General features: G+C 44.4%; 1 protein-coding gene across 2 annotated transcripts in view; it reads left to right on the top strand.

Moving 5' to 3' along the window:
• Positions 1-26,399, top strand: part of MBOAT1 (membrane bound glycerophospholipid O-acyltransferase 1) — a 491,383-nt gene that overhangs the window by 329,126 nt on the left and 135,858 nt on the right. For both annotated transcript variants that reach the window (XM_086965142.1, XM_086965143.1), the window contains 2 exons: positions 3,862-3,917; positions 9,557-9,611. In XM_086965142.1, the coding sequence (XP_086821268.1) occupies positions 3,862-3,917; positions 9,557-9,611 (111 nt within the window). The remainder of the gene's footprint in view (positions 1-3,861; positions 3,918-9,556; positions 9,612-26,399) is intronic.

Here is a 26,399-nt window from a genome sequence, read left to right as displayed (position 1 = left end):
GGAAAACCAGATAACGTGATGATAATAAACCAGAGGCTTAAGCTAGAGGGGCATATATGAGAAAGAGAGGATATGTCTGAGAAGAAAGTTCTGACAGCTGACAAACATTTGTGAGCATGTCTGTCCAGAAGACTTAGTGTAAGACTTAGTGATGATAAAGATGTTTATAAATCGTAGGGCCTAAACTGCTATTCTCCTGGGCTTACCACGCAGTATACCTGAGAACGATATAAGGCCAGATTCACTATTTTTTTTTAGTGAGTAGGTGTGACTTACTTATTGTCCTCCTGGGTTACTCTTGAGTAAGCCAGGTCACTCTTTTGAATTCTTTAATAAGCCAGTTCTAATCCAAAAGCAAGTGACAGCAAAATCTTTGTGAACTTGGCCTATGTTGTATCTTATGTCTTCCTGCTGCTCAGCCTTAACTTAAATAAAGTAACTTACTTAATCTGCATGGAAGTACCGGCTTCTTTCTGATTACATCAGCCTACTGTATTGCAATTGTATTGTGCTGCTTAGAGGTAATTCAGTTCGTGTCCCACAGCATCTAAATACACATCTAGATAAAATGTGGCTCTGAGACTTCCTGTGGTCATTTACTTAAAGGAAAGTGTATGGCTTCCATTAGCATTGCCCTTCAAAGCCTTACCTCAGAGGCAGAAGTCCAAGGTATAAATAAGTTGGTCTAATGTCTGATATCCAACTCTCTTGGGGCATGCAAGTAATAACTCATTGCAGTAGAAACATGGAATCTGTAGAGGCAGTATGTGGCAATTCCAAATAAGGGGTTGTCATTACTTTGTAGGGGGCAAATTATATTGAATTGTAGTTGCATTTATATAGCGCTTTTAACTCCTGGCGAGGCACTGAAGTGCTTTGTGACAGGTAGCATACGGCACTGTTGGATGCTTACAACATGAGGATATTTTGTCATTGTGTTGTAATTTATCATGCTGTTGTCATGCAGTTTGTAAGCATGCTGTCATGCTAGTTGGCAATCAGTCAATTATATAAAGTTCTCACAAACTGTCATGTCTTCTGTCCTGATGGTTATGCAATCGGTCATATAGAAAGTCAAGTCCATACTGTTGAGTAAAGGTCAAGTGGACAATTGAGCTGTGGTCATGCAAGCGTCCAAGTCTGACATCATGCTATCGGTCTTGCAAGGGTTATACCAATATGCATGCATCTATACCCAAGCATGCACATACACACCAGTGCTTAGTTTGTGCCTGTGGCTTCCGGTGCTCAGCACGGGCACTTATTTCACATAATTTATTTCTCCCCTGTGGATTCGATAATCAATTTGAACTCATTCTGATTAGATAATTGTGTCACCTGGCTCTCATGGCTGAGCTGGGGTGAAACAGGCTGTGATACAGACGACGTGGGATGCATTGTTCTTTGGAGGTACCACACATGCAGAGCAAATTAAAAGTGTGTACACAGCATACTTTAAATAAAACTGGCTGGCGAAATTCTGACCTCGTTATTATGCTTCTACCACCAACATCAGTCGGTCCATTCCCCTACCATTGTACTACACTGCACTGGCTGTTATCACTGTTGAGAGTCCAGCATGCGTCTGGCGGATTGTGGGGTCGGATATCAGGTGGGGCAGGGCATTTTCTTTTGCAGTTTTATATTGCGCGAACTCGATCCGAAGGTATCAGAGTGCTTTACATGTGCACCAATTGCATGGAGTGGTGTGGCTCACTGGTTAGAGGCGGCAGACCCGGAAGCAGAGAACGGCCCGGGACCAGGGTTCAATTCCTGATGTGGCAGGGTCGTGGACCAGGGTCAGTTGACTTGATAACTCTTGCCTTGGTGCCTACTCTAACCAGGGATCACACTCGGCAACTCTGGGCATTAGCTTGCCTCATCTCTACAACGGCCCCCCACATTCGCCGGGGATGCCTGGTTTCACCTTGGAGATACCCAGTAGGGACCATCTCACAGGGATAGCCAGGACGGGTTCCCCAGCGGTCTACAGTGCCACGACGCCTCAGGGCAGCAGTGCGCTTTACAAGACACATACATACATATACATACATACATACATTACAAATGGACACATTCATTTTTAGGCACAGGGAGAATAAATATTTGCCCAGAATCACAGGATGTTTGAGGCTCCTGCCAGGCTCGAACCCTCCTCTCCAGCTTCAATGTCGGCCACCCTAGCCGTTAAGCCGCCCTTCTCCAACACTCTCCTGCCCTGCATGGATTAATTACAGCACCAGCCTACACTGTGCCATTAACCTGCAGTGATCAGCTATCACCCATCACAAGAACGTAACCAAAGGAGAGGAAGACCATTATCGGCGCTAGGCTCTTGCTGCTTATTGTCATGTGTTTCAAATAGAGATACCTTGAGGCCGTCCATATATGAGAACGTAAAAGTGTCAGTCTTGAACATTATAGTTTTGTACAATTTGTGAATGCATGGTGTGCACGCATTTATGTGTATTGCTTTTTGTGCTTAAGTAGGTGTGCACAAACGTTCGCTGGTATAAAAATATATATATTGTAAAGCAGTGCCCTTTCCTAAAAATGAGCATTTTCACATTTACCCCAGTAGTCTTTCTGACTAACAACATTTATAGGGGATTCGTTTATCCGAACCTGTACTATAAAAAATGATATACACACACACACCCACCTGCTGAAATAGCAAAAAAAGGTAAATGGCAAAAAATAGATAAAAAGAAGATATATGTACTCTGTATTTTCATAAAGGGCACATCCTAACAGACACTATGCCATTTGTACCATTTTCCAAAAGGGAAAGGATATTTAAATCAGAACCTTTTGGTCTGCTACGTTTCAATCCCAAAACAAAGAAAACATTAAAACGCAGGACAATTTTAACCTAAATGAAGTAGTTGTAAATTGGATGCTGTCTTTAAGAGCTTGGCAGGCAGAATGGGGTTCAATATATTCATTTAGTTTTGAAAAGCATATATGTTAATTTTTTAAGATCAAATAAAATGTGCATTGAAAATATTATCAAATATTTTCCCTGCATTATAAAACACGGGTAAATAGAAACATTATTTGTAGTTTGGATTAGGAGCAATACAATCATCGTCGCATGTGCCAACCGCTCTACTTTCATAAAGGGGTTGAATGCTGAGGAAAGAAGTCATCCCTCAAAGTGCTTTCACGAAACTCAATTAGAGCCCTAACAGAAAGCAACAGGATGTGTTGTACAGTAAAACAAGAGCATTTAAAAGCATGTAGCATTAGAGTTATCCCATCACTATAACGTGTATGTGACTATTTTACTCATGCCTACTAAATACATGAATAAACACATTTTTTAAAGTAGATGTTATTGTTTTTTTTAGTTTTGAGTATTATAACAGGACATCATTTAGACGGGTATAATCTTTCCTTTGGTGAGAGTATTTTTTCCACATATCAATACATACCCTCTTTACATATAGATAAACACAATTGAAAGTTCATCCTTGAAATATAACTATATCCTCATAATGTTTAAAACGTGTCCAGAAGTCGCTAGAGGCGTTGTGTCGCAATATAAAAGCAGCAACTTCGGCTCATGGTGTAAAGTACATTTATCGTCATAATTTCATCTCTTTAAATTGGAAGAAATAAAACTCTTTTTCTGAAAATAAAAATCGAACAAATAGGATCATTGCATTATGAATCTAAGTTACAGTAATTTAAAGTTAACTACGGACATCCTCATAACAAAGGATATATATACCAGGCTAAGGATTAAGCAAAGAATGCTAATTGCAGTCCTCAGCCTTGCTAACTTTGTGTTTTTAGTGACAATTAATGTACAAAATGTATATGTCGATAAGATATTTTATTTTTTTCTGTGCTTTGCAGTCCAATGATGATTATTACACAGAAGATTACTACCCTCGCCTTCCAGGTGCATGACGGTAAGTGAAAAACTGTACTAAGTTATCCGAGCTTTTCTGTGTGTTCCCTGTAAAGTGTGTTTCCCTGAAAAACATTCATGTGTTTGGCTGTCTCTTGGCCTTTTACCACTTGGGTGAAACTTCATCCTGTGGTATGGAATGGTAAACATCTGTTCCTTTATAACCTCACCCATTTCGGGAGGATATCATTAGGATTCGCCCCTGCAACTTTCAGTTTTATGTCTGTTTACAAGAGAGACTACTTTAGAATCCAACTTTACTTTTGGAATTCATAGGTTAAAGATTCATAGATGATGTGAAAGGAGAAAGACTGGCTCCACTCCTGAATAGACAGCGCAGACGCTGCCGTGCCACACTCGAATACAGCTGTAGGAGAGCATAGCTAGGAGAGGGGGAGGGACATCTCTAGCCCCAGTTACATCAAACAAGTGTTTGTATGTAAGTAGTAGATGAGAGACCGCGCAGCATTTAAAATGGAGTTTAAGCGAATGTGGTTGAGTGTAAAGTGATAATGGCGTTCCACACATGCATAAAGCGACTTGTGAAAACTAGAGATACCACTTGCCATCTATTGGCCTGATTCACGAAGGGCCTTCACACTAGTTGCAGAGGCCTCGCAGCCGTGGGGTACTCTCCATACTCAGGGCATATTCTCAGAAATTATAATTCTCACTGCTGAGATTCCGCCCCGCGTACGGAGACCAATGCCTGACTCAGGACCTCCACCACGGGTGCTTGGGCCCTTCGTGAATCAGGGCCTTTATCTTCTGAGCCTTTGAAAGAAAGGGACAGAGTGTCTCCCAGATCACAAAGAAAATCCACCTTCAAGAAAATGGTGCTTGTCCGAGCTAAAAGCATGATTGATAGGGTAGTCACACTGTCCAGGAAGAAAAGATCATGGTATGAGGAATACTCTCTTAAATTGTTAGAGGAGCAAAAGTGTATTAGGGTCCAGAGATCAGGGGCACGTAAATTCAAACAAAAGAAAATTTGGGCCACCTTACCGAAGAGCATTCATCAAAAATTGTCCCATTAAAGCATTCAAGCAAAATCACCATGCCCGCGGCATCTCACAATTATATTAGGTAGAGGATCTCTTCACAATGCTACAGTTTGAACCAGCTGGATCGGATACCAAAAATAAGATGTCTATTGAGGAATAGGTACACAGGAACTTCATTGTCTTTAGTGGCAAACAAAGGTATCAGAATTTGTACTGAGAAACCTGGGATCCTGTTATGGGCAATTGATGAAGACGAGCACCACTCAAAGTTGCTGCCCATCATAGAGCAACAAATCTAGTTGCTTATGCAGCATGTCTCTGGGACAATTAAAGCTGCAGCTCTCGTGTTCGAAGTGATTGTGGCAGCAGGGTGTCACATGACTCAAAAACCAATGTAAGGATTCACCCCAGAAGCCAATGCAGTTAACGAAGTGAGTCTCAAATGCTTGACTCTTCACTAGAGGATGTTACTAGGAAGACTTTTGAAAATAGCAAGCTTACATAGCCCTCCATTTTATGATAAAACAAAGCAACCACCTCAAAGTTACATTTTAAACAGCAACTATATTTGCCTCATCATATATTAAATAACTTAATGGCAAATGTTTTTTTTTCTCAATATCAACCTCCTTACAGACTGCTGTGTTGTAAACTATATACAGATATGGTATGGAGCACAGTGGAGGAGATTTACTAAGATTTTACACCTTGTTTGCATTACAAAAGTGATGCAAATCGGCGCAAATCTTTTTTTTCGGATTTACTTTCCAGAGCTAAACTTGTTTAGTGCAGGAAATAACGTGAAAGTAACACAAAGCAATGCCTAGCACTGCTTTGCATTACTTAACGACAAAGGGAGCGTACCATGGGTGGAGCATGGGCGTCCCTATGCAACCACCCAAGGTTTCTGACACTAAACCCAATTTACTAAACAAAGTATCAAATCTACTGGTAGTTTGTCGAATCTACTGGTAGTTTGGATTCCTTTCAATCTGGTTTCAGCCCCAAATATAGCACGGAGTCTGCCCTGTTGGAGGTCTATGAACTTTTAAATATCCCCCCAAAAAAACTCTGCACAGAGCCACCAACCAAATTGTTGGTGTAAGTGCTCAAGCTTAGAGAAGATATGATACTCTGGGAAGACATAAAGGTGTTGCCAGATCGTTGGTAATCTCCCTCAACAAAAAATCCAGGATGTGTAAGCACATTTTAAAAAGTGTACCTTAAAAGCTACTTTTGGCTGGGGCAATCTAGTTCTTCAGGCACATGCTGAGTCATCTGTTACATATAAAACCTGAAAATGTGGGGCAACCTACACAAGTAGATGTCATTCCTTCTGTTGGGGTCAAAAACATATATTACTTTTACAGATCATTAAGTAGAGGCATATCTCAACATCAACATGAATGCGATGTTGCTCATAAAGGCACCAGATGTGCCACCATCATTATTGTTATGAAAGCAAAGGCACACTTTAGGCACTACCTTATGTATACCAATAGCTATGCTGGCCATTTCACGTTCATTTAGGACTAAAATGCTACAACTTACTTTTTGGCCTGTACTAGAACTTGGCTCTCTAAATAGTTTACATGTTAATGTTATGTTATGTTAATAAAATGTATTGAGCGCACAAATACCCGGAGGTGTCTTGACGCTAAGACAACGGAGAGCCCTAAATAAAGCTGCTAGTTCTGAAAAAGCCATGTTTTTAAGTCCTTTCTGAAGGTGGTAACTGAGCCAGCATTTCAAATGTCAAAATGGTAGCTTATTCCATAGTTTTGCTGTGCCACACGTGATAGTACGAATCAGAAAAGGGGGTGGTGATGAACAGAGTGTCTGAATTAAGCAGACCACTCTTACCCAGTCCAAAGATCAGGGCTTGATCCATCACCGTTATTTAGCTCACTGCACCATCCCAGCTCAGAACCTGGCTATATGCAAATTAGTCTGCCCCTGGCCCAGTGCATCATGGGAACAGGGCAGACCAAACTACCAAGCCAATTCTTCACCAGAAAGGAGACAAGCTACCGGGGACCGGTTTCTGGCATTTCAGCCATCGTCGGCCCGGCTTGCTTGAATCCTGATGGTGCAGTGAGCAAGGGACTCATGTCTGAGTATACCCTGCCACACCTATAGTGGCCAAAAACGATTCAGAAAAGGGGGTGGTGATGAACAGAGTGTCTGAATTAAGCAGACCACTCTTACCCAGTCCAAAGATCAGGGCTTGATCCATCACCGTTATTTAGCTCACTGCACCATCCCAGCTCAGAAACTGGCTATATGCAAATTAGTCTGTCCCTGGCCCAGTGCATCATGGGAACAGGGCGGACCAAACTACCAAGCCAATTCTTCACCAGAAAGGAGACAAGCTACCGTGGACCGGTTTCTGGCATTTCAGCCGTCGTCGGCCCGGCTTGCTTGAATCCTGATGGTGCAGTGAGCAAGTGATAGTACGGCCTCCCCAGCATAAGGTTCAGATATCCTTGGAACCATCATGAGTCTGGCTTCTGAAGAACGCAATTGTCTGGCTGGGTGATAGCAGGAGAAGAGCTTCTTAAGAAACTTTGGTCTGGTGTCGTTCAATGCCTTATAAGCTAGGCACAGTGTTTTGAACTTAATGTGCTGCGCCACCGGAAGCCAGTGAAGTCTTCGAATTTCCTTGGTAACAGACTCATATTTAGGGACATTCAGTAGCAGTCTTATAGATTCATTTTGAATCATCTGAAGCTTTTTTAGATATTGCTTCTGCATATTTAGGTAAAGTCCATTGCAGTAGTCTAGTTTTGACTGCACAAGTGTAATCACTACTGCCCTTTTGGAATCGTCGGGAATATATTGTATTATATTCTTAATTTATTAATCTGAAAATGGGAAGTAGACAGCAGAAGACATTCTAGTAGAAAGAAGAATACATTGTGAGACTGTGAAATGACCTACTACCAGTTGATACATGTCAATACTTTGACAACTATGACAGTTCCAGATGATTACAATTACATTGAAAATTACCACTACCTTAACTACCAGCTTTATTATTCTGTCTCTAATACCGGTAATTTGGGGTCTATTACATGGAGAGGTCTTGACTAATGCAAAAAACACATTTGATGGACAGAATGCAGAACAATGTCTTACATTCACCCCAGTACAAAGATCTGGGCCTAAATCCATCGTTTTTTTGCACTCCACACCACCCTAGGTCAGACAATGGCTATATGCAAATCAGTCTTGACCCTGTGCCTCATGGGAACAGTCCAGCCCGAACTACCAAGCCATGTCTTTCCTAGACAGGAATCAAGCATCCAAGGACCGGTTTCTGGCTATCAGCCTTCTTCAGCCTGGATAGCTTGACTCCAGTGATGTGGAGAGCCTGGAACTCACGTCTGAGCATACCCAGCCCACTCGGGGTGAAAATTGCAAAAAACACATTTGAAGGACAGAATGCAGAACAATGTCTTACATTCACCACAGTACAAAGATCTGGGCCTAAATCCATCGATTTTTACACTCCACACCACCCTAGGTCAGACAATGGCTATATGCAAATCAGTCTTGACCCTGTGCCTCATGGGAACAGTCCAGCCTGAACTACCAAGCCATGTCTTTCCTAGACCGGAATCAAGCATCCAAGGACCGGTTTCTGGCTATCAGCCTTCTTCAGCCTGGATAGCTTGACTCCAGTGATGTGGAGAACCTGGAACTCACGTCTGAGCATACTCAGCTCACTCGGGGTGAAAATTGCAAAAAACACAGTTGATGGACAGAATGCAGAACAATGTCTTACATTCACCCCAGTACTGTCATAGGATGTGACAGTATACATTTGATTACACTGATCAATAACAGACTTATGGATTGAATGGCTCTTCTGATTTCAGGCAGGAAATTGATGTATTGAACATTACAGCTTCCTCCGAAGTCATTGCAAAGCATTAGTGCACGGTTTGCTGCGTACGGTTTCAGTAAGAAATGAAAACATGGCCACATTTAAAATCCAAGATGGAGTCTAGGACTGGTCTGGCCAATGCTAAGAAAACACAGTTCTGTAAAGTGTAGTGCTGTATTTTTAAATACAAAATATTAATGATACCAAGCAAAAATTATTTGTAATCAAAATAACTCAAAAAAGCTCAAGTCATATCCTGTATTATTTAAATAGTTTTTAAAGAGAGTGTAGTAAATACAAAAACAGTTCATTCATATCTGGCATTAATAAAGCATGTTTACTTACTCTCAATAAATAGCAAAGTGTATTTGACTATGTTTAACTTAGTAGGGATGTTATGTTGACAATATAGGCTAGAATAAACTTTGACCCTACATGCTGGACATCAAGACTTCCTCTCATGCATTCAGAGAATTGATGTGAAATAATATACGCATCATGCTTGTCCCTGATAGTGTTCACATTGTGAAATACCTTCTTAATACAGAATATTACCACTGGGGCATGTAATATGCATAGCTATATTCAGTTTTAATTAAGAATTGCTGTACACATTTGGAAAGGGTGATTAATTTGGTTTTAGTGTAAGGGTTTCCACTTGTGCTTTTAGGAAGACAAAGTCTATATTTGATAACTTTGGTGTCACTATTGTTTACCATTTATAAGGTTATTTTCTTTTCCTAATAGGAATTGCCCGTAAAGCAGAAGATCTCAACCCTGACCAGCTTCAGAATGCTGTGAAGTAAGTTATGTTTTTAACTCCAACAGTTCCTCACTAAGCAATGTCAAATACAACTGATTTTCTATTTGTTTTAATACATTTATCATTGAGATATTTTTTAAATATCTGTTGACAAGCAGCTGGACACAGAGTAATGTATTTCATATAAATGTGATAATCTTCTGTTTTTACAATACCCAGGTTTTCAGACTGGTCATTATATTTCAGAAATCATCAGAGCGAGAATTTTCTTCCTTTCTTCCGCACCAAAACAATTTTTATAGTTTACTTCTGAAGGTCTAAACTGAAGTGGGCACCTTTTGATCCTGATTCAAGTGCCCTCTACAATCATGTGTAAAATGACTTGCAGGATCATATTGTCAGAAACACAATATTTCGCTAAGCTCTGACTGAGCCGTGGGAACTAAGGGAATTTTTGTAAGATGCTCCATTACTGCCTTTTATTCAGGACCGAATTCAGTGGTACATGGGACGTACAGCGAATACTCTGTGTACACACATGCTACGGTAAACACCTCTCTGTGCCCAGAGCTGCAACCCCCCCCCCCCCCACCCCCCAGGGCCTTGAGACCCTCATGGGAGAGTAGCACGCTTTATAAAATCCCCGATTGATTGAATCAATTTTGAAGGTTCTACAAGTATAGGTTTTTAGTGTAGCTCGGGATTCTGGTGTAGAAATGGCAAAGGCAGAACATATTTCAACAGTGTTAGTATTAGCTGGTCGATTTTAGCTAAAAAAAACTTTAGGAAACGATTCCAAATGAGTTATCATTGATCATTTAGATGCACCTAAAAGAAATTGCAATTTTTCTGTAGGATATATATAATGTATATTGTTACCATGACACATATACTCTGCATTATTTATATAAACTGATGAAGAGAAAAAATGATTTCCAGTATGGATGCTGAATTGGTAAGTGATACGCTTAAGCCTTCTCAATGCAATCAATAATGTTGACTAGACAGGACAATGTTCGGAACCTACATATCTCAAAGTATTACCACATTCGTCAAAGCTTTACTGAAAGAGTCGTCACCAGAGATGCCTGTTACACTCCCAAGAAGCTGAATACTTTTTCATCAAAGGAAAAATGCTACAGATGTCAAAGTTCTTTAGATGAGCTGTAAACGGGCCAATTACCCCTTGCACGTCCGCACGCGGTAACACAGCGAGGTGAGCCTCCCCATACTGCCAAGGAGGGAGGACATCTCTGAAAACGGTGAATCAGTCCTGATTGAAAGGGCGAAGAACATCTAAGAAGTGCGCGGATAGAGTGGGTCACACGGACAGTGCCAGTCCTGAGGTATTTGGAGCAGCACAATACAGGAGGAATGGGGGTGAGAAACCCGACAGGCTGCTTGGGTTGCAATAGCCCTCTGGCAGGCGGCGGTGATTACCGCCCGAAACTCAGCATTCACGCGCACATACCCCCAACGCAAAAATGAGCGGCAGAAACACAAAAGGGCTGAACCAGGCAAAGCTAAAAAAAAAACATCTACATGAAGTTGCAGACGCACCCCACAGACCAGGAGGCAACACCTGTGCTAAGCTCGAAAGAGTGCTAAGCTTGAAAGAGTGACACTACAAGATATTATGACCACGTTGAATAAAGTACACTTTCAATGGAACTCTCCTTAATCCGAGCTGACTTTAACAAAATGTCCACCAGAGTATCAGTGGTGGAAGTCACGGCGACAACCCTAACGAACGACACAGCCATACTTAAGAAGCAAGTGCAACAACTCACAGCGGATAACAAGCTGCTGGCTGCTAAACTGGAGGACCAGGAAGGGCGGTCAAGGAGAAATAACATTTGCCTTATAGGTGTACTGGAACGGACAGGTGGCCCAGCCCTTGACCTGTTCGTTGAAGATATTATTACGAACCATCTCCAACCACGGGGCCTCTCCAACTACTTCTCCATTGAAAGGGCTCATAGAGTCCCATGAGGTAGACCTAAACTGGGGGCCCCTCCGTGCCCTATTCTGGCTCGTATTTCTAATTACCGAGATAGAGACGTGATACTGCAGGCCGCACGTACTGCACCTCCTCTGCGGCTCGACAACGCTAACATTACCATCTTCCTGGATTATACTGCAGCAATCACGAAGCAGTGTCATAGCTTTCTTGAAGTCAAAAAGACACTCCGCGAGCGTGGAACCAAGTATTCAATGCTGTTCCCCGCAAAATTGAGGGTGGAAGCCGAAGGTAAAGCATGGTTCTTTCGGTCCCCGGAAGATGCACAGGAGTGGCTGGAGGGTTGGCGCAAGGCCTCACGATCGGAACGCCGGGGTGGAGGAAGCTATCACCGCAGTGGAAATGAAGGGAGAGAAGGACCGGAGTAGAGGGCTGTGAGGGAGAACAGCCTTTATCACTGAAGAACAAGGGACGGACTGAGGCAATAAGACGATCACGACCTGGTCATGGTGGATTGCTGAAGCCGAACGTCCTTTTGGTTTAACTGACTGCAATTAGTACATTATGACCAAACCAACGACGCCATGAATAAGGGCTCAAGAGACTGATTAACGAGACAAGAACAGTCCGTGGAGGGAATCCATACCTTCAACCCGCTTAATTTACACTAATTACCAGAGAGGGAGAAGATACCGCTACTACTGAAGATGGAACGGAGGGTTTCTAAGGACAACTTGCGATTACTCTCACCCCCAAGTTATGGTATCGGGGAAGGGTACTAAGCACTCTGCACTGTTGGGGTGGCGGATAGTTGTAAGTCCGTCAAGCAGGGAGGCAGGGAGGAGGGAGAGGGGACGGGATTGTTATTATAGTATTGGGTGGTATTGTTTATCACTTTTTTAAGGGCACCGGCTAAAGACTGGTTTGTATGTGTTGGTTACCGGAAGTACTTACAATATGAATCTATGACTGCACGTATTAATTATGACAGAAATGATGGTTCAGGAACAAACAAAGGCTGAGTCACCAACGTCCTCTGTGTCCCCAATTGCACCTTTGTCACTGGTTACATGGAATGTCCAGGGGCTGGGGGATAAGATTACAAGAGGTCTAGTTTTGCAGTATCTGAAACGATGTGCACCAGCGGTGGCCCTCCTACAAGAGACACACTTGATGAGACCGACCTGTTGAGCGCTGGACCGATGGCGGTTTAAAATGATTGTGTACTCCGAGTTTTCCTCTTGATTGCGAGGAGTGGGTACCTTAGTGAAAAAGCAATTTCCACTGATAATTAATCAAACATGGACAGATGACCAGGGCCGCTTTGCGTCTATGGCATGTCATTGGGGCGGGAGGCCTTTAAAATGTGGTGTCGGTATATATCCCTCCAGCGCTCCACGCTTTGGCCCTCCCAGTATTCAGTACATTTCTGCTCGCCCTTTCAGAGGGGATAATGATAATTGGAGGGGACTTCAACACCAGAGTTAACAGGACTTTTGATCGACATGCCCCTAAACCTCTAAATACTGGAATATCCTGCATAGAGCTTCCTAGAAGCCCTTGGTCTCACAGATACATGGAGATGCTGTCAGCCCACGACACAACAGTTCACTTATCACTCGGGGGTACATAATAGCCTCTCAAGGATAGACTATTTTTTAACATCAGCAGACAGCTCACCGAATATAGTAGACATAGAGATCTGGCCCAGGGGGATATCAGGTCACTCCCCGGTGATACTAACATACACATGCCACCACAGGCTGAGACAATGCATTTACCCCATATACCCAGGCTATTTGCATAATTCCAAAATCCTCAAGGACATAAACACTGCAACACAGCACTATTTCCAGGAAAATATAACATCGGTGCCATCTTCAACCACCCTCTGGGAGGCCTATAAAAATGTTGTTCGTGGGCAAGCCATTGCATCCATAGCAGGCCGTAAAGTGAAAAGCTGCAGGAGTTAATAGCCATAGAATCGGGATTACATCAGGCTGAAGACCACCACACACAAAACCGACGTCGGAATTGTCCTAATCCCTGTGTATTAAGCAACAAGAATACAGAGAATACTTAAAAATGACGTTCAGGTTGAAGGCTACACAACATAGGATATATGAAATTGGAGATAAGGCGGGTAAACATTTGGCCTGGCTCGACAAAAAAGAGCGAGCAAGGAGATGGATAGCACAGATAAAAACACGGGAGGGAGTAACAGTATTTGACCCTAAAGAAATTGTAAATAGCCTAGCCGAGTATTTCACCCAGCTCTATGCGTCTTCATCAACCACTACGGTTGAAAAGGCACAGGCTTACATTAAAGACATCAAAATGCCCCAGTTAACACCAGAGGCAAACGTCACACTAGAAGCTGGCCTCACGACGGAAGAATTGCAATTAGCAATTGGGTTCCTGTAACCAAGGAAAGCGGTAGGGGCTAATGGCATACCCATCGAACTCTCTAAAAGGATGGTGGGCACACTCTCCCCTCACCTGCTAAATATGTATCTCGAAAGTCTAGATGCGAGAGAACTCCCACAAGACCAAAGAACAGCCACCACAGTAGTGATTCCCAAACCCGGAAAACCTCCTGAGGAATGCACCTCATATCGCCCAATATCATTGCCTAATTCCGAAGCTAAAATTCTCGTGAAACTCTTGCCGACAAGATTAACCCCACACTTAACGGCCCTAATACACCCAGATCAGTCTGGATTTATGCCTGGTAAAAACACGGCTCTTAACCTGAGGCTCCTACATGGGGTGATGGCCCGTATATCCAAGAACCAGCTGTTATTCTTTCATTGGACGCCCGCATGGCGTTTGATATGGTGGAGTGGCCCTTCCTCTTTGCGGTCCTTAAATATTTAGGCTTCTGCCCTTAATTCTGTGCATGGGTACACCTGCTGTACTCGAAACATTTGGCGCATGTCACAGCAAACGGTCACATGTTGGAAGACTTCCCGCTGGGACATGGAACTCGCCAGGGATGTCCCCTATCTCCTTTACTGTTCGCTCTTGTGTTAGAACAACTGGCGGCATGGATTAGATGGGAACCGACCATCCGGGGACTCAAGTGGGCGGCAGGATGGGAGGGCCGCATCTCCCTATATGCGGATGATGTATTGTTATACCTAACCTCACCCAGGCGTTCCATTATAGTGCTATTAAATATCTGTGAAATTTATGGGCGAGTATCTGGCTATACTATTAACTAGTCCAAATCGGTCCTATTTGTACTTTATGGTCCGCCACCGCACCTTCCTAAAGATTGAGATCTCCTAATCACAGCGGAATGCTTTAAATATTTGGGTATCTATGTGACACCTAGGCCCGATGAATTCATTAAAAAAAATCCTGTACTCCTCCTGGAACATCTAAAACGGGATACAATACACTGGCACACGTTGCCTCTGACGCTGTTCGGAAAAGCAGCACTTTTCAAAATAATGGCGCTCCCACGGTTTCTGTATGCCTTAGAAAACACTCTGTTTCCGGTGCCACCAAGCTATTTTAAAGCAATAACAGCAGAGGTCTCTAGTTTGCTATGGGCAAACACACTGGCGCGTATTGCAATGGAGAAACTGGTTAGAGGCTGGTATGATGGAGGTATAGCACTCCCGAACATACAGTTATACTACTCGGCAGCACAGTTAAAAATAATCAATCAATGGATACACGCCCCACAAACAGACGCTGCGTTCCAAGCAGACAGATGTGGGTTGAGAGACGAAGGCGCTATGGCGGCACTATATAACAAAAAAAGGTCTTACCCACTAATTTGGCCAACAGCGCATACAGTCAGCATATGGTACTCAGCGCATAAAAAACTGGGATGGCAGGGGGTTATTACGCGACTCACTCCACTGTGGGACACACAACGGCTGGGACAACTTACAAATAGTAAGGGATTCAAAAGTTGGGACGCAATAGACATTTCCGCGGTGGGCGACCTATGGATTAAGGGCGAGATGATCACGTTCGAACGCCTACAGGAACAATACAAACTTGCACCATCTGAACTATTCAGGTACATGCAGATTAGGCATGCACTACAGGCAGCTATACCACCAGACACCACATTGCCGGAGGCCTCTCCCCTAGAGGATGGGCTGTTGACCGAGTATATGCAAAAAAAAGCCACCTCTTTTACCTACCATAAATTAATTAATAACTTACCTGACCCAATGCAGGCATTGAGGGACAAATGGTCCTCAGACCTGGGGAATCTCGACGGGACAGATTGGCAGATGGCGCTTTCATCACCACAAGAAGTTGCAATACCCTCAAGATTAAGATTAATACAACTAAAGATATTGCACAGCACGTACTACAATAGGTTAACCTTACACAAAATAGGGAATGCCTCGCATCCTTTCTGCCTGCGGGAATGTGGGGAGGAGGGTAGATTTTTATCACACTATATGGTAATGTCCAAAGATCATACCATACTGGGTAGCAGTGTTGAGATTGAGAACTATATCGCAGGCAGAGGAAGTGTCGGTGGTACCTGAGCCTAAAAATGCTTATTAAACATATGGGAACCCAATGATTTAAATCATCCGACACAGGACTGGGCAACTCTGGGGATGATGTTCGCCAAGAATTAAAAAAAAAAAAAGATGGAGATAATCAAGATGTGCCTAGATGCTAGTATCTCATGGTGGAAAGAAGTATTAAGAACAAAATTTCAACTTACCATTAAGAACAACTGGTGAAAGAAAGTTATAGTTTTGAACACTACTAGAAGGTGTCATGAGAAAAGAAAAAACTGTATGAGTGGTTATCCAGTATTGGGGTATCTTTCATAGATTCACATGCCTGAATCATTCCCCGTCGTCGAGGCGGGAGTCCCACAGTAAAAATATATACAATAGCAGTGCCTAAAAACTTTCTTGTAGTAGGCTGGAAAGCCTGAAGGCCTAGCTAGGCCCAAAACTTAGCAGCCTATCTACCTCATTATGTAAAAAGACCTGAAATAGTAGCCTCAGCCAATCAGCTGTCCTCACCCTCTAGAACCTTCCCAGCCCAGGCAGTTCTCCTCAGATATTCACCGCACTTCGTGTGTAAGGGAGTCTCCTTGAGTGCCTACTCAGTTTTTTGTCTTTTTCTCTTCAAAATGTCTGAAAAGAAGGCTCTTTTCAATGCTTGTGGAACCTGCTTTAAGAAGAGGGTCCATGTGGACGACCAGCACTCTGGTTGCATTTATTGTCTGCACCCCTCACATGTTGTGAAGGATTGTAGAATTTGACGTACCTTCCCTTCAAAAACCATCAGGGATAGAGAGGCAAGGGTTCTTTTGTGGTTAAAATCATCTTCCACAGATGATGAGGACAAGGCCTCTACCTCCAGCAAGAGAACTAGATCCAGAGAGAGCTCTTCTCCCGAGAGGAAGAAAAAACTAAAATCCTCTCAAAGAGTCTCAGAACCCTCAAAGAGTGCATCACTTCCTTCAGGACCGTCCACTGTGAGTACTACTACTTCTACCTCTTCAATTTCTTCTGTTACGACCACCACTTCGGCTATTACTTCTCCTGTGGTGTCAGCTAAAATTCAGACGTCGAAATCATCGTCGACTGTCCCGTCGTCGATATCTACAGGCCCGTCGACCGCAGTTCCATCGACAAAGTCATCAACGACCTTGTCGACGAAGGTTTCGTCGACAAAGACACCATCTATGGCCTCGTCGACAAAGGGCTCGTCGACGAAGTCACCATCGACGGCCTCGTCGACAAATGACTCATCGACGAATACACCATCGACGGCCTCGTCGGCAAAGGACTCGTCGACGAAGACACCGACGACGGCCTCGTCGACGAAGCATTCGTCGACGAGGACACCATCGACGGCCTCGTCGACGAAGGATTAGTCGACGAAGACACCATCGACGACTTCGTCGACGACGACACTATTGACGGCCTCGTCGACGAAGGATTCGTCGAAGAAGACACCATCGTCGACGGTCTCGTCGACGGCAACATCAATACCGTCGACGGCAGCTCCGTCTACGGAAATGTCATATATGAGAGCTTTGTCATCAGCTCATCTTATGCACAACACACCTCCAAAGAGGATGCAATATACTCATTTTCAAATGAAAACTTATCAGAGAGACTACTCTCACATTTCTCCACTTGTTCCATCACATCTTTTGGAGACCTATATGGATGTAGAATCGGATAACGAAGAAGAGGATGAGGGACCTTTTGGGGTTGCCCGTCACCCTTCACAATTGAACATCAAATATCAGGAGGATGATGAGGACTATGACCAGGAGCATTATGCGAATGAAGACTTATCAATGCCATACCATTCGCCCCAGACCAGACCCTCTCATTCAGAGGACACAAGTCATCTCCCACCTACTTTGATCCAAGATTTACAAGCTATGCTGGCAGACTATCGCCAGAGATTTCCTCCAGCTCCAGTTACACCTTCTGTGCAGCCTGTTCAGGTTGACATACCAAGGCCTCCTTCACCGCAAGCTTCATTGTCACCAAGGCAGGACGCTGACCCTGTACCCCAAGCTGACACTTATACCTCTTCTCAGGATGATAATGAGAGCAGGGAAGAGGGCGAGTTGCCGATCATACACCTAGGGATCCGTGGGATGATTACATCATTCCCATGCCTTCACCACCTGTTCCACGCCCGTCAGATTCTTCGCCTGAGGATATTGGCGGATTTCACAATCCTATGCACCGTGCTGCTAGTAGATTTGAATTGTCGGTCACAGTTGAGCAGTCTGACTGCTTTTTGCATGACTTTAAAGAAGGGTATCGCAGAGTCACCAGAGCTATACCTATTATTGATTATATATGGAAGGAGGGCCTCAACATCATGAAAACGCCTGCCTCCATTCCGGCAGTCCTTCCAAGAATTGACAAAAAGTATCGAGCTCCTCCTGATACTCCATCTTCCTTAATTGGACACCCTCGACCGGACTCGATCATATCTCAGGCGGCACAACAGAGGTCCAAGAACCCTGCCACTCCTATTTCGACACCTCCTGACAAGGAGGGCAGGAGACTGGATGCAATTGGGAAAAAGTTCTCTGCTAATGCAGCGGCCTCCATTAAGGCAGCTAATTCACTAGCAATTCTGGCCCGTTATGATAGACAGATGTGGTCAGATCTGTCTGAGTTTCTTGATCTGATCCCTGAGGATAGTCAGCAGGAGGTACGCAGAATCGTACTTGAGGGTGAAAGGGCGGCATCGGAAATCATTGATTGTGCCCTTGATATTTCCAACACCAACTTTAGGCAATTGGCGGGAGCAGCAGTCCTTCGGCGTCAAGGTTGGCTTAAGGCTACCACCTTCAGACCTGAGGTCCAAATGAAGATCTTGGACATGGCGTACGATGGGGATTCACTTTTTGGAAAACACATCGATGGCGCTTTATTGGCGATTAAAACGGATACGGACACTGCCAAATCTCTAGGTACCCTTCAATACAAGAGGGGGTCCTTTAGAGGAGCAAGAGGCCGTGGTTATTCTTCCAGAGGGAACTATTCCAACCAGCAAAATCGGCAGTACCAGTCCCAGTACAAACAGCCGTACTATCAGTCATCTTACAGACAACCTGCCTCTGGTAGTTTCTCTCGTCAGGGAGGGAAACGGAGCTCAAACAATCAAGGGCGTGATTCCAACAAGCGCCAATGAGCTTTGCCGGACGTCAGTCATTTATCCTCCCCTTCTCGTGGGCTCCAAAATTTCTGCTTTTTATCAACCATGGCGGAAAATAACTTCGGATCAGTGGGTCCTGGATCTTGTCAGGAATGGAATGGACACACTCTGGAGTTTTTACAGAAACCACCAACAGCGCCGCCCAGGGGTCCCCCTCCCCCTCGTCTTCACTTACTATTCAAAGAGGCCTTAAAGATGCTACGCAAGAATGCGATAGAACGAGTTCCTGCCTCTCAAAAAGGGAAAGGATTTTATTCTTGCTTCTTCCTCATAGAGAAAAATTCAGGAGAGTGGCGTCCAATATTAGATCTGCGCAAACTCAAAAAATATCTGAAGAAGCAGAGTTTTCGCATGGTAACGCTAACGGACATTCTGCATTATCTCAACAAAGGGGACTTTATGGCTTCTCTGGATCTGGAAGACGCCTACTTCCACATTCCTATTCACCCAAAACATCGCAAATACCTAAGATTTGCTGTGGCTGGCGTCCACTTTCAATTCAAAGTGCTTCCATTCGGCCTGAAATCGACGCCAAGAATATTCACCAAATGTTTGGCTCCGGTGGCGGCCATGCTGAGGTCACAAGGAATACAAGTTTTCCCATACCTCGACAACTGGCTACTCAAGAAAATCCGCGATGGAGGCGGTCAGGAGTTCCCTCTCCCTTTTCTCAAATCTGGGACTGACCCTCAATTCCAGCAAATCTCAGCTTCAACCTCGTCAGGAGTTGACTTTTCTAGGAGCAGTGTTAGACACATGCCAGTGCAAAGCGTTCTTGACTCAGGAACGGCAAAACAAACGGTTAAGGCTGGCAAAACAAATATTTGCAAGAAGGTCAATTTCGGTTCGGACATTTGCTTCCCTTCTGGGGATGTGCTCGTCTGCATTACAGGAGGAGTTACTTCGACAGTGGAGGCAAGTCGACGGATCATTCGACGATCGCATCAAAATAACATCCAAGATGAAGCAAGCCCGTCTTTGGTGGTCGAAGGCGCACAACCTGTCGCCCGGCCTCACATTTCTCCACGAAATACCGGAATTCATCCTTACAACAGACGCTTCCATGGAAGGCTGGGGAGGTCACCTCCAGGACCTTCAGATTCAAGGACGATGGTCTCGTCAGTACCAAAAGAAACACATAAACAGCTTGGAGCTGAGAGCCATTTTTCTATCCCTACAAGCCTATCTGCCAAGGATTGCGAATTCGTCAGTGCTGGTGCGCACGGACAATACCACCAGCATGTATTATATAAACAAACAAGGGGGAACGAAATCTCTCACCCTGTCGTTGGAAGCTTAAGAAATTTGGGAATGGGCCATACTCCATGGCATATCCCTCAGAGCAGAACATGTACATGGTATTCAGAACTCTCTGGCCGACAACCTCAGCAGGACTTTCACGAGCTGTCACGAATGGTAACTCGAGCAACAGCAAGTGGACAGGATCTTTCAAACATGGGGAACACCAACGCTGGATCTGTTTGCCACGCAACAGAACCGCAAATGCCTGTTTTACGCCAGCAGATTTCCTCAACAGGGATCAAGGGGAAATGCCCTTTTGGTGAGATGGTCCGGAATCTTTGCATACGCTTATCCTCCGATCCCACTCATACTGAAAGTACTTCAAAAGATGAAGAGGGAGCATTGCACTCTCATCCTCATTGCTCCCCATTGGCCAAGGCAGTATTGGTTTCAGGAACTTCTTCTACTCTCTTAGCAGTTCCCACTTCGTCTCAAACCGACAGTGTCAATGTTAACAAGGGAAGGGGGCCAGATCCGCCATCCGGATCCTCAGTCGCTGCACTTGCACGCCTGGCTCCTGACTTCCTAGAGTTCAAGGATCTTAACATCTCCTCAGACTGCAGGGCGATCTTATCACAGGCCCGTGCGCAAAGTACCATCAGGACATATCGTTTTAAGTGGAAACGGTGCTGTTCTTGGTGTGGAGAAAATAATGTTCATACACTCCAAGCTCCACCTGAGGACATTCTTCCTTATCTGCTGTCCTTAGCTAGAACAGGACTGGCTTTCTCGTCCATTAAGGTACATCTGGCGGCAATATCCAGATTCAGAAAGTGTTCCAACAAACCATCTTTATGTTCATCATCTTTGATCAAGCAATTCCTTAAAGGGCTCTTCCGAGCTTTTCCTCCAGTTCGGCCTCCTCCTCTTGAATGGGATCTTAATATTGTTTTGTCCCAACTTCTGATAAGGCCCTTTGAACCTATTCATAAAGCGGAGCTGAAGTTTCTAACTTGGAAAGTGGCGCTTTTACTGGCTCTCACCTCTGCCCGCAGAGTCAGTGAGATACAGGCCTTCACAATTGCACACCCATTCTTGCAATTCTCTAGAGACTTTGTGACGCGTAGGACCAACCCAAGATTCATCCCAAAGGTGCCGACCCAATTTCACATCAATCAGCCTGTCAAGCTCAAAACTTTTTTCCCGGATCCTAAAACTCCGACGGAGAAAGTTTTACATTCCCTAGATGTGAAACGGTGTTTAAAGTTTTATCTTCAAAAAACAAAGGACATACGCAAATCTAATCAACTTTTTGTTGCTTATGGTCAAGCCACCTTGGGTCAGGCTGAAACGAAGGCAACTATAGCTAGATGGTTGTCATCTACAATTCTCTTCTGTCATGACAAAGCTAACAAACCTTTAGCAAGAAAGGTTAAAGCGCATTCCACCAGAACAATGTCAGCGTCCACGGCCCTCTTCGCTGGAGTGACGCTGGAGAACATTTGCCGAGCTGCTACGTGGAAAAGTGTGCACACTTTTACGTAGCACTACTGTCTGCAGTCGGCAACTCATGATGATACAGCAGTTGGGGAAGCGGTGCTGCAGCATCTTCTTCATTAAGGTTAGACTCTTTATAGTCTTTCTTCTTCATATGTCTGTTTTAAGCATATGTATTTCATTATGATGTTTTATTCTTTTCAAACGCTGTCCTAATCTGTGATGTACTTTATGAAGGTTTTTGATGCATATGTTATGTAAACAAGTTTGTGCTCTATAACCTTCCAGGTTGTGTGGGGGTGTATACGATTTATTTTGTCTCCCACCTTCCTCTAACGACAGACATGATGTCACTGCTTGCTACTCTGATTCAGACATGTGAATCTATGAAAGATACCCCAATACTGGATAAGAAAACAAGTTACTTACCTGTAACTACGGTTATCCAGTATTGGTATCTTTCATAGATTCACATGCACCCACCCTCCTCCCCGGCAGGGCAGTTCTATTTTATGGATACTTATTCTCACTTGTGCTGGGAAAATCTGAGGAGAACTGCCTGGGCTGGGAAGGTTCTAGAGGGTGAGGACAGCTGATTGGCTGAGGCTACTATTTCAGGTCTTTTTACATAATGAGGTAGATAGGCTGCTATATTTTGGGCCTAGCTAGGCCTTCAGGCTTTCCAGCCTACTACAAGAAAGTTTTTAGGCACTGCTATTGTATATATTTTTACCGTGGGACTCCCGCCTCGACGACAGGGAATGATTCAGGCATGTGAATCTATGAAAGATACCAATACTGGATAACCGTAGTTACAGGTAAGTAACTTGTTTTCTTGTGCATTTTTGATTGACTAACCAGAGGAGTCAAAACTCCCATGAATGTAAAACTATTGTATTTCTTTGCTCCTTAACACTTTTGTTAGAAATGGGGTCTCTAATTGGCAGTGGTTTGCACCTTCTCCAAGTAGGGATCCTCACTCTAGTCAGTGTAAGGGGATTACACAACTAAAAGTATCCCTGCTCACCCCCTTGGTAGCTTAGCACAAGCCGTCAGGCTTATCTCAGAGGCAATGTGTAACACACAGTAACCCAGTGAAAACACTACAAAAGGAGTCCATTCCAGTTTAGAAAACTAACCAATATTTATCTGAATAAAACAAGACCAAAACGACAAAATTCCAACATACACTAGTAAAGATATACATTTTCACAGGTTAAATCAGTTCAGTCCATAGAAAACTATGGATGCGTCTCTTTTTGCACTATGTACCAATGATGCATAAAAATTCAAAGATGAAACAGGCGAAGGGGAGGAGAGGCGCTGGAAAAGCAAAGTGATGCATTGGTTCCTTACTCCCCGGGGAGGTGAAGCGTCTGTTCCTTACTGCCAGAGGAGGTGATGCGTTCGTTCCTTTCTGCTGTGCAATGGAAATGATGCGTCGGTGCCTTACTGTTTGGGGAGGTGATGCGGCTGTTCCTTAGTGGAAGGGTAAGTGATGTGTTGATCTGTGAAAAAAATGTGGCCTCGGTTCCTTCCTGCTAGGCAACGTCGATGAAGAAATCGGCATTCAGGGACGATGCGTTGAAAATCCAGACACACTACGTTGATTCCACAGCGATAAAGCAGGCTCTGCATTGGAGTTGGAGCGTGCATCACAGACTTTGGTGATGTGGAGCTCGAAACGCACGCTGTCTCAGTTCTTTTGATGCGCTGCAACAGAATGCTGGGGTCTGAGGTAAAAGCTGTGGTTGATGCACCAATCGGGAACCAAGCGCTGGTGCTGGCAGAGACGATGCGTTGAAGTTTGTAGTGATGTGTCAATAAAAACAGACACTAGCTGTCGATGCTTGGATTTTCTCCTTCAGGTCACCAGATTCCATTTGCACAGGCCCAGGGACTGGATTTGGTACCACTTGGCAAGTCAGGGCTCTAGGCAGAAGAGCCAATGCACTGGTAGGTGAAGTCTTTGATGGCCCTGAGACTTCTTAACAGGAGGCCTGCACACACAAGACCTTGGATAACCGATGAAAGCAGGATACATTTTCCAGAAAACCCCCTCACTCATGTCACACACAGTCAGCTCTTTGTCCATCCTAATATTCATGATTCTGCTCAAGAACCGAACAACATCCAGATTCCCTTTCAGTTTCCCCATCCCACCACATTTCTCAATAGGAAGCCAAAAATCGCTTGTCCCCAACACAGTAGAGGTCTGTCTCCCACTCCCTGCAAACAATAAAGTCAATAGCTAGAAGGTATGGTAATCCAGATCGTGGAAGACAGCAAAACAGAACCCCCACCCCACCCCTCCCTATCAAGTACCTCTAGCAAAGATACCTACCAACGGGGCTACGCGGTTCACAGTACCTCGCTCCTGTCCACTCATGAGAGAACTGACACAGTGCTGCCACCTATCAAGATCACATTACGTATGGCTCCCAACAGGCCCCCAGTTTCAGCAGCAAGCAGTTAACATGATCTGGTCATATGAGGCTCTTTGCTGTTATGAGGGTCATCTCCGGCTTGGGCCAAAAGGATCTGGTATAGAGTCCACCTCAGAGTCAGAAGTGAAACTGTAGGCCTCTGGGTTGGGCGCCACCGTTGAATTCTGTGAATAACGGATAGTCGCCATAGCTACCACCACCCTGGCTCTCTCCGATCTTGTCTGTGACAATTAGGGCAGCTGCCTTGGGTGAAGCTGCTTGTCACTGTCACCTATGTCTCCTCCTGCCTACGGGCTGCCAAGTGCCCTCTCCTCTGACTGCAACTCCCTCCTGTTCAGCCATTGTTAGGCTTCTCCCAGAGACATGATGAAATGTGTTGAGTTGTTTTTGATTGTCCGCAGCTTAGCCAGGTATAGGAGTGTGTATTGAAGGCTCAGTGTTCTAAGTTTCATCTTCTACTTAAGAGAATAGCTCCTCTGTCTTTGGAGCTGTAGTGCACGATCAGGGAAGATGTGAACCATATTGAATTCTATGGTTCAGGGGTAGCGGGTCCAGGAAGTCTGTAAAATCCGGTCCTGATCCCTAAAGTTTAACTGTCTGGCAACCATTGGATGCAGAGTCCCCCAGGGCCAGAGGGCACCCCAGTACGGCCTTTCCATGAAAAACAAGGTAGAAGGGACACCATTGTAAATGTTAGTGATGAGCAACTGTTCTTGGAAAGAGTTCTGCCGATTGTCCCTATTTTCTTTTTTTTTTTTTTCTTTTTTGAAAACCTTTATTGTGCACGAAATAAAGAACAAATACGGGCCTACAACCATCCGGCCGGCCACGAACTCTCATTTAGCACTAGTGCATGCGATACGGTGACATAGTAATACAGCAGCACATCGGTTATTAAGCAGAAATCAAACTGGAGGGCGCCACAAGACCATGACACAGGAGTAATGAAGGTTAAGTTTTTTAAGTTTTTTGTGCAACTATTGAGTTCAGGTCGTGTTGTTCCGTACTCATAAAATAATAAACTAAGAGCAAGGACCATGCAGGTGGGACATGACATTAGCTACAGTTTACGGTCAATCCACATCTCGACAAGCAAGTCCCAACCAGGCAGGATGGCCACAAAATATCCACGCTACAGGGTAGCAATCTCAACATCCCATTCGTATCTCCGCTGCCACCCCTCACCCAGTATGCCTGAACACGGGCCAAGAGAAAGGAAAAATTATAAAGGAAGCAAAAACAGGTCCCATAGAAACTAACAAAAAATGAAATATAACCCCCCACCCTACACACATGCAGAGGCTATGGCCTACCCCCCCCCCCCGAGCAGAGTGTCTGTCGCCCCATAAACCCGAAATACAGCAAGAGAAGAGAAGAAGAAGGAAAAAGGCGAGAGAAGGTAAGAAATGTAGAAAGAAGAAGAGGGAAGATGATAATAAACGAAGAATTTCAACACTTGAATATAGGGAGGAAGAAAAGAACAAGCTGATCTACCACTCCCAAAAAGAAGGAGGCGGGGAGGAGCCTTCACAATAACAGATCTCCCGGACTCCCAGCCAATTGTAACCCCTACGCCGTTTAGTATTCTGGTCCGGATCCTCCCGGCCAATCAAATACAATGTCCGCAGCCATCAACCACAACATCTGTCCCTGAACCACTAGCCCGCAAAAAACAGTCGCCCAATAAAGAGAAACGAAAATGATAAAACACAATAATTGCGGCTGGAAATGGAGAAGAGGCCAGCGCACAGAACAGGGAGTACAATCTGAAATGGGTGATAGTCGCATATAATACGTAATCAATGCATCAACCAGTGTTTAAGAAAGACCGGGAGGAGGGCCAGTTACACATATACGCGGACTCCGCCGGCCCAATAAACATTCTCCACCCCAATAGCAACATCGAAGAAAATCAGCAGCAATCTATCAATTAGGGAGAGTCAATGCGCAGTCCGTGGTAAAACAGGCCAAATTCAAGGTCCACACACC

This window comes from Lissotriton vulgaris, chromosome 4_1, assembly GCF_964263255.1.
Source record: "Lissotriton vulgaris chromosome 4_1, aLisVul1.2, whole genome shotgun sequence".
Taxonomy (NCBI): domain Eukaryota; kingdom Metazoa; phylum Chordata; class Amphibia; order Caudata; family Salamandridae; genus Lissotriton; species Lissotriton vulgaris.
Note: the sequence above shows the minus strand (reverse complement) of the source record. Positions and strands in the feature narration are given on the sequence as shown.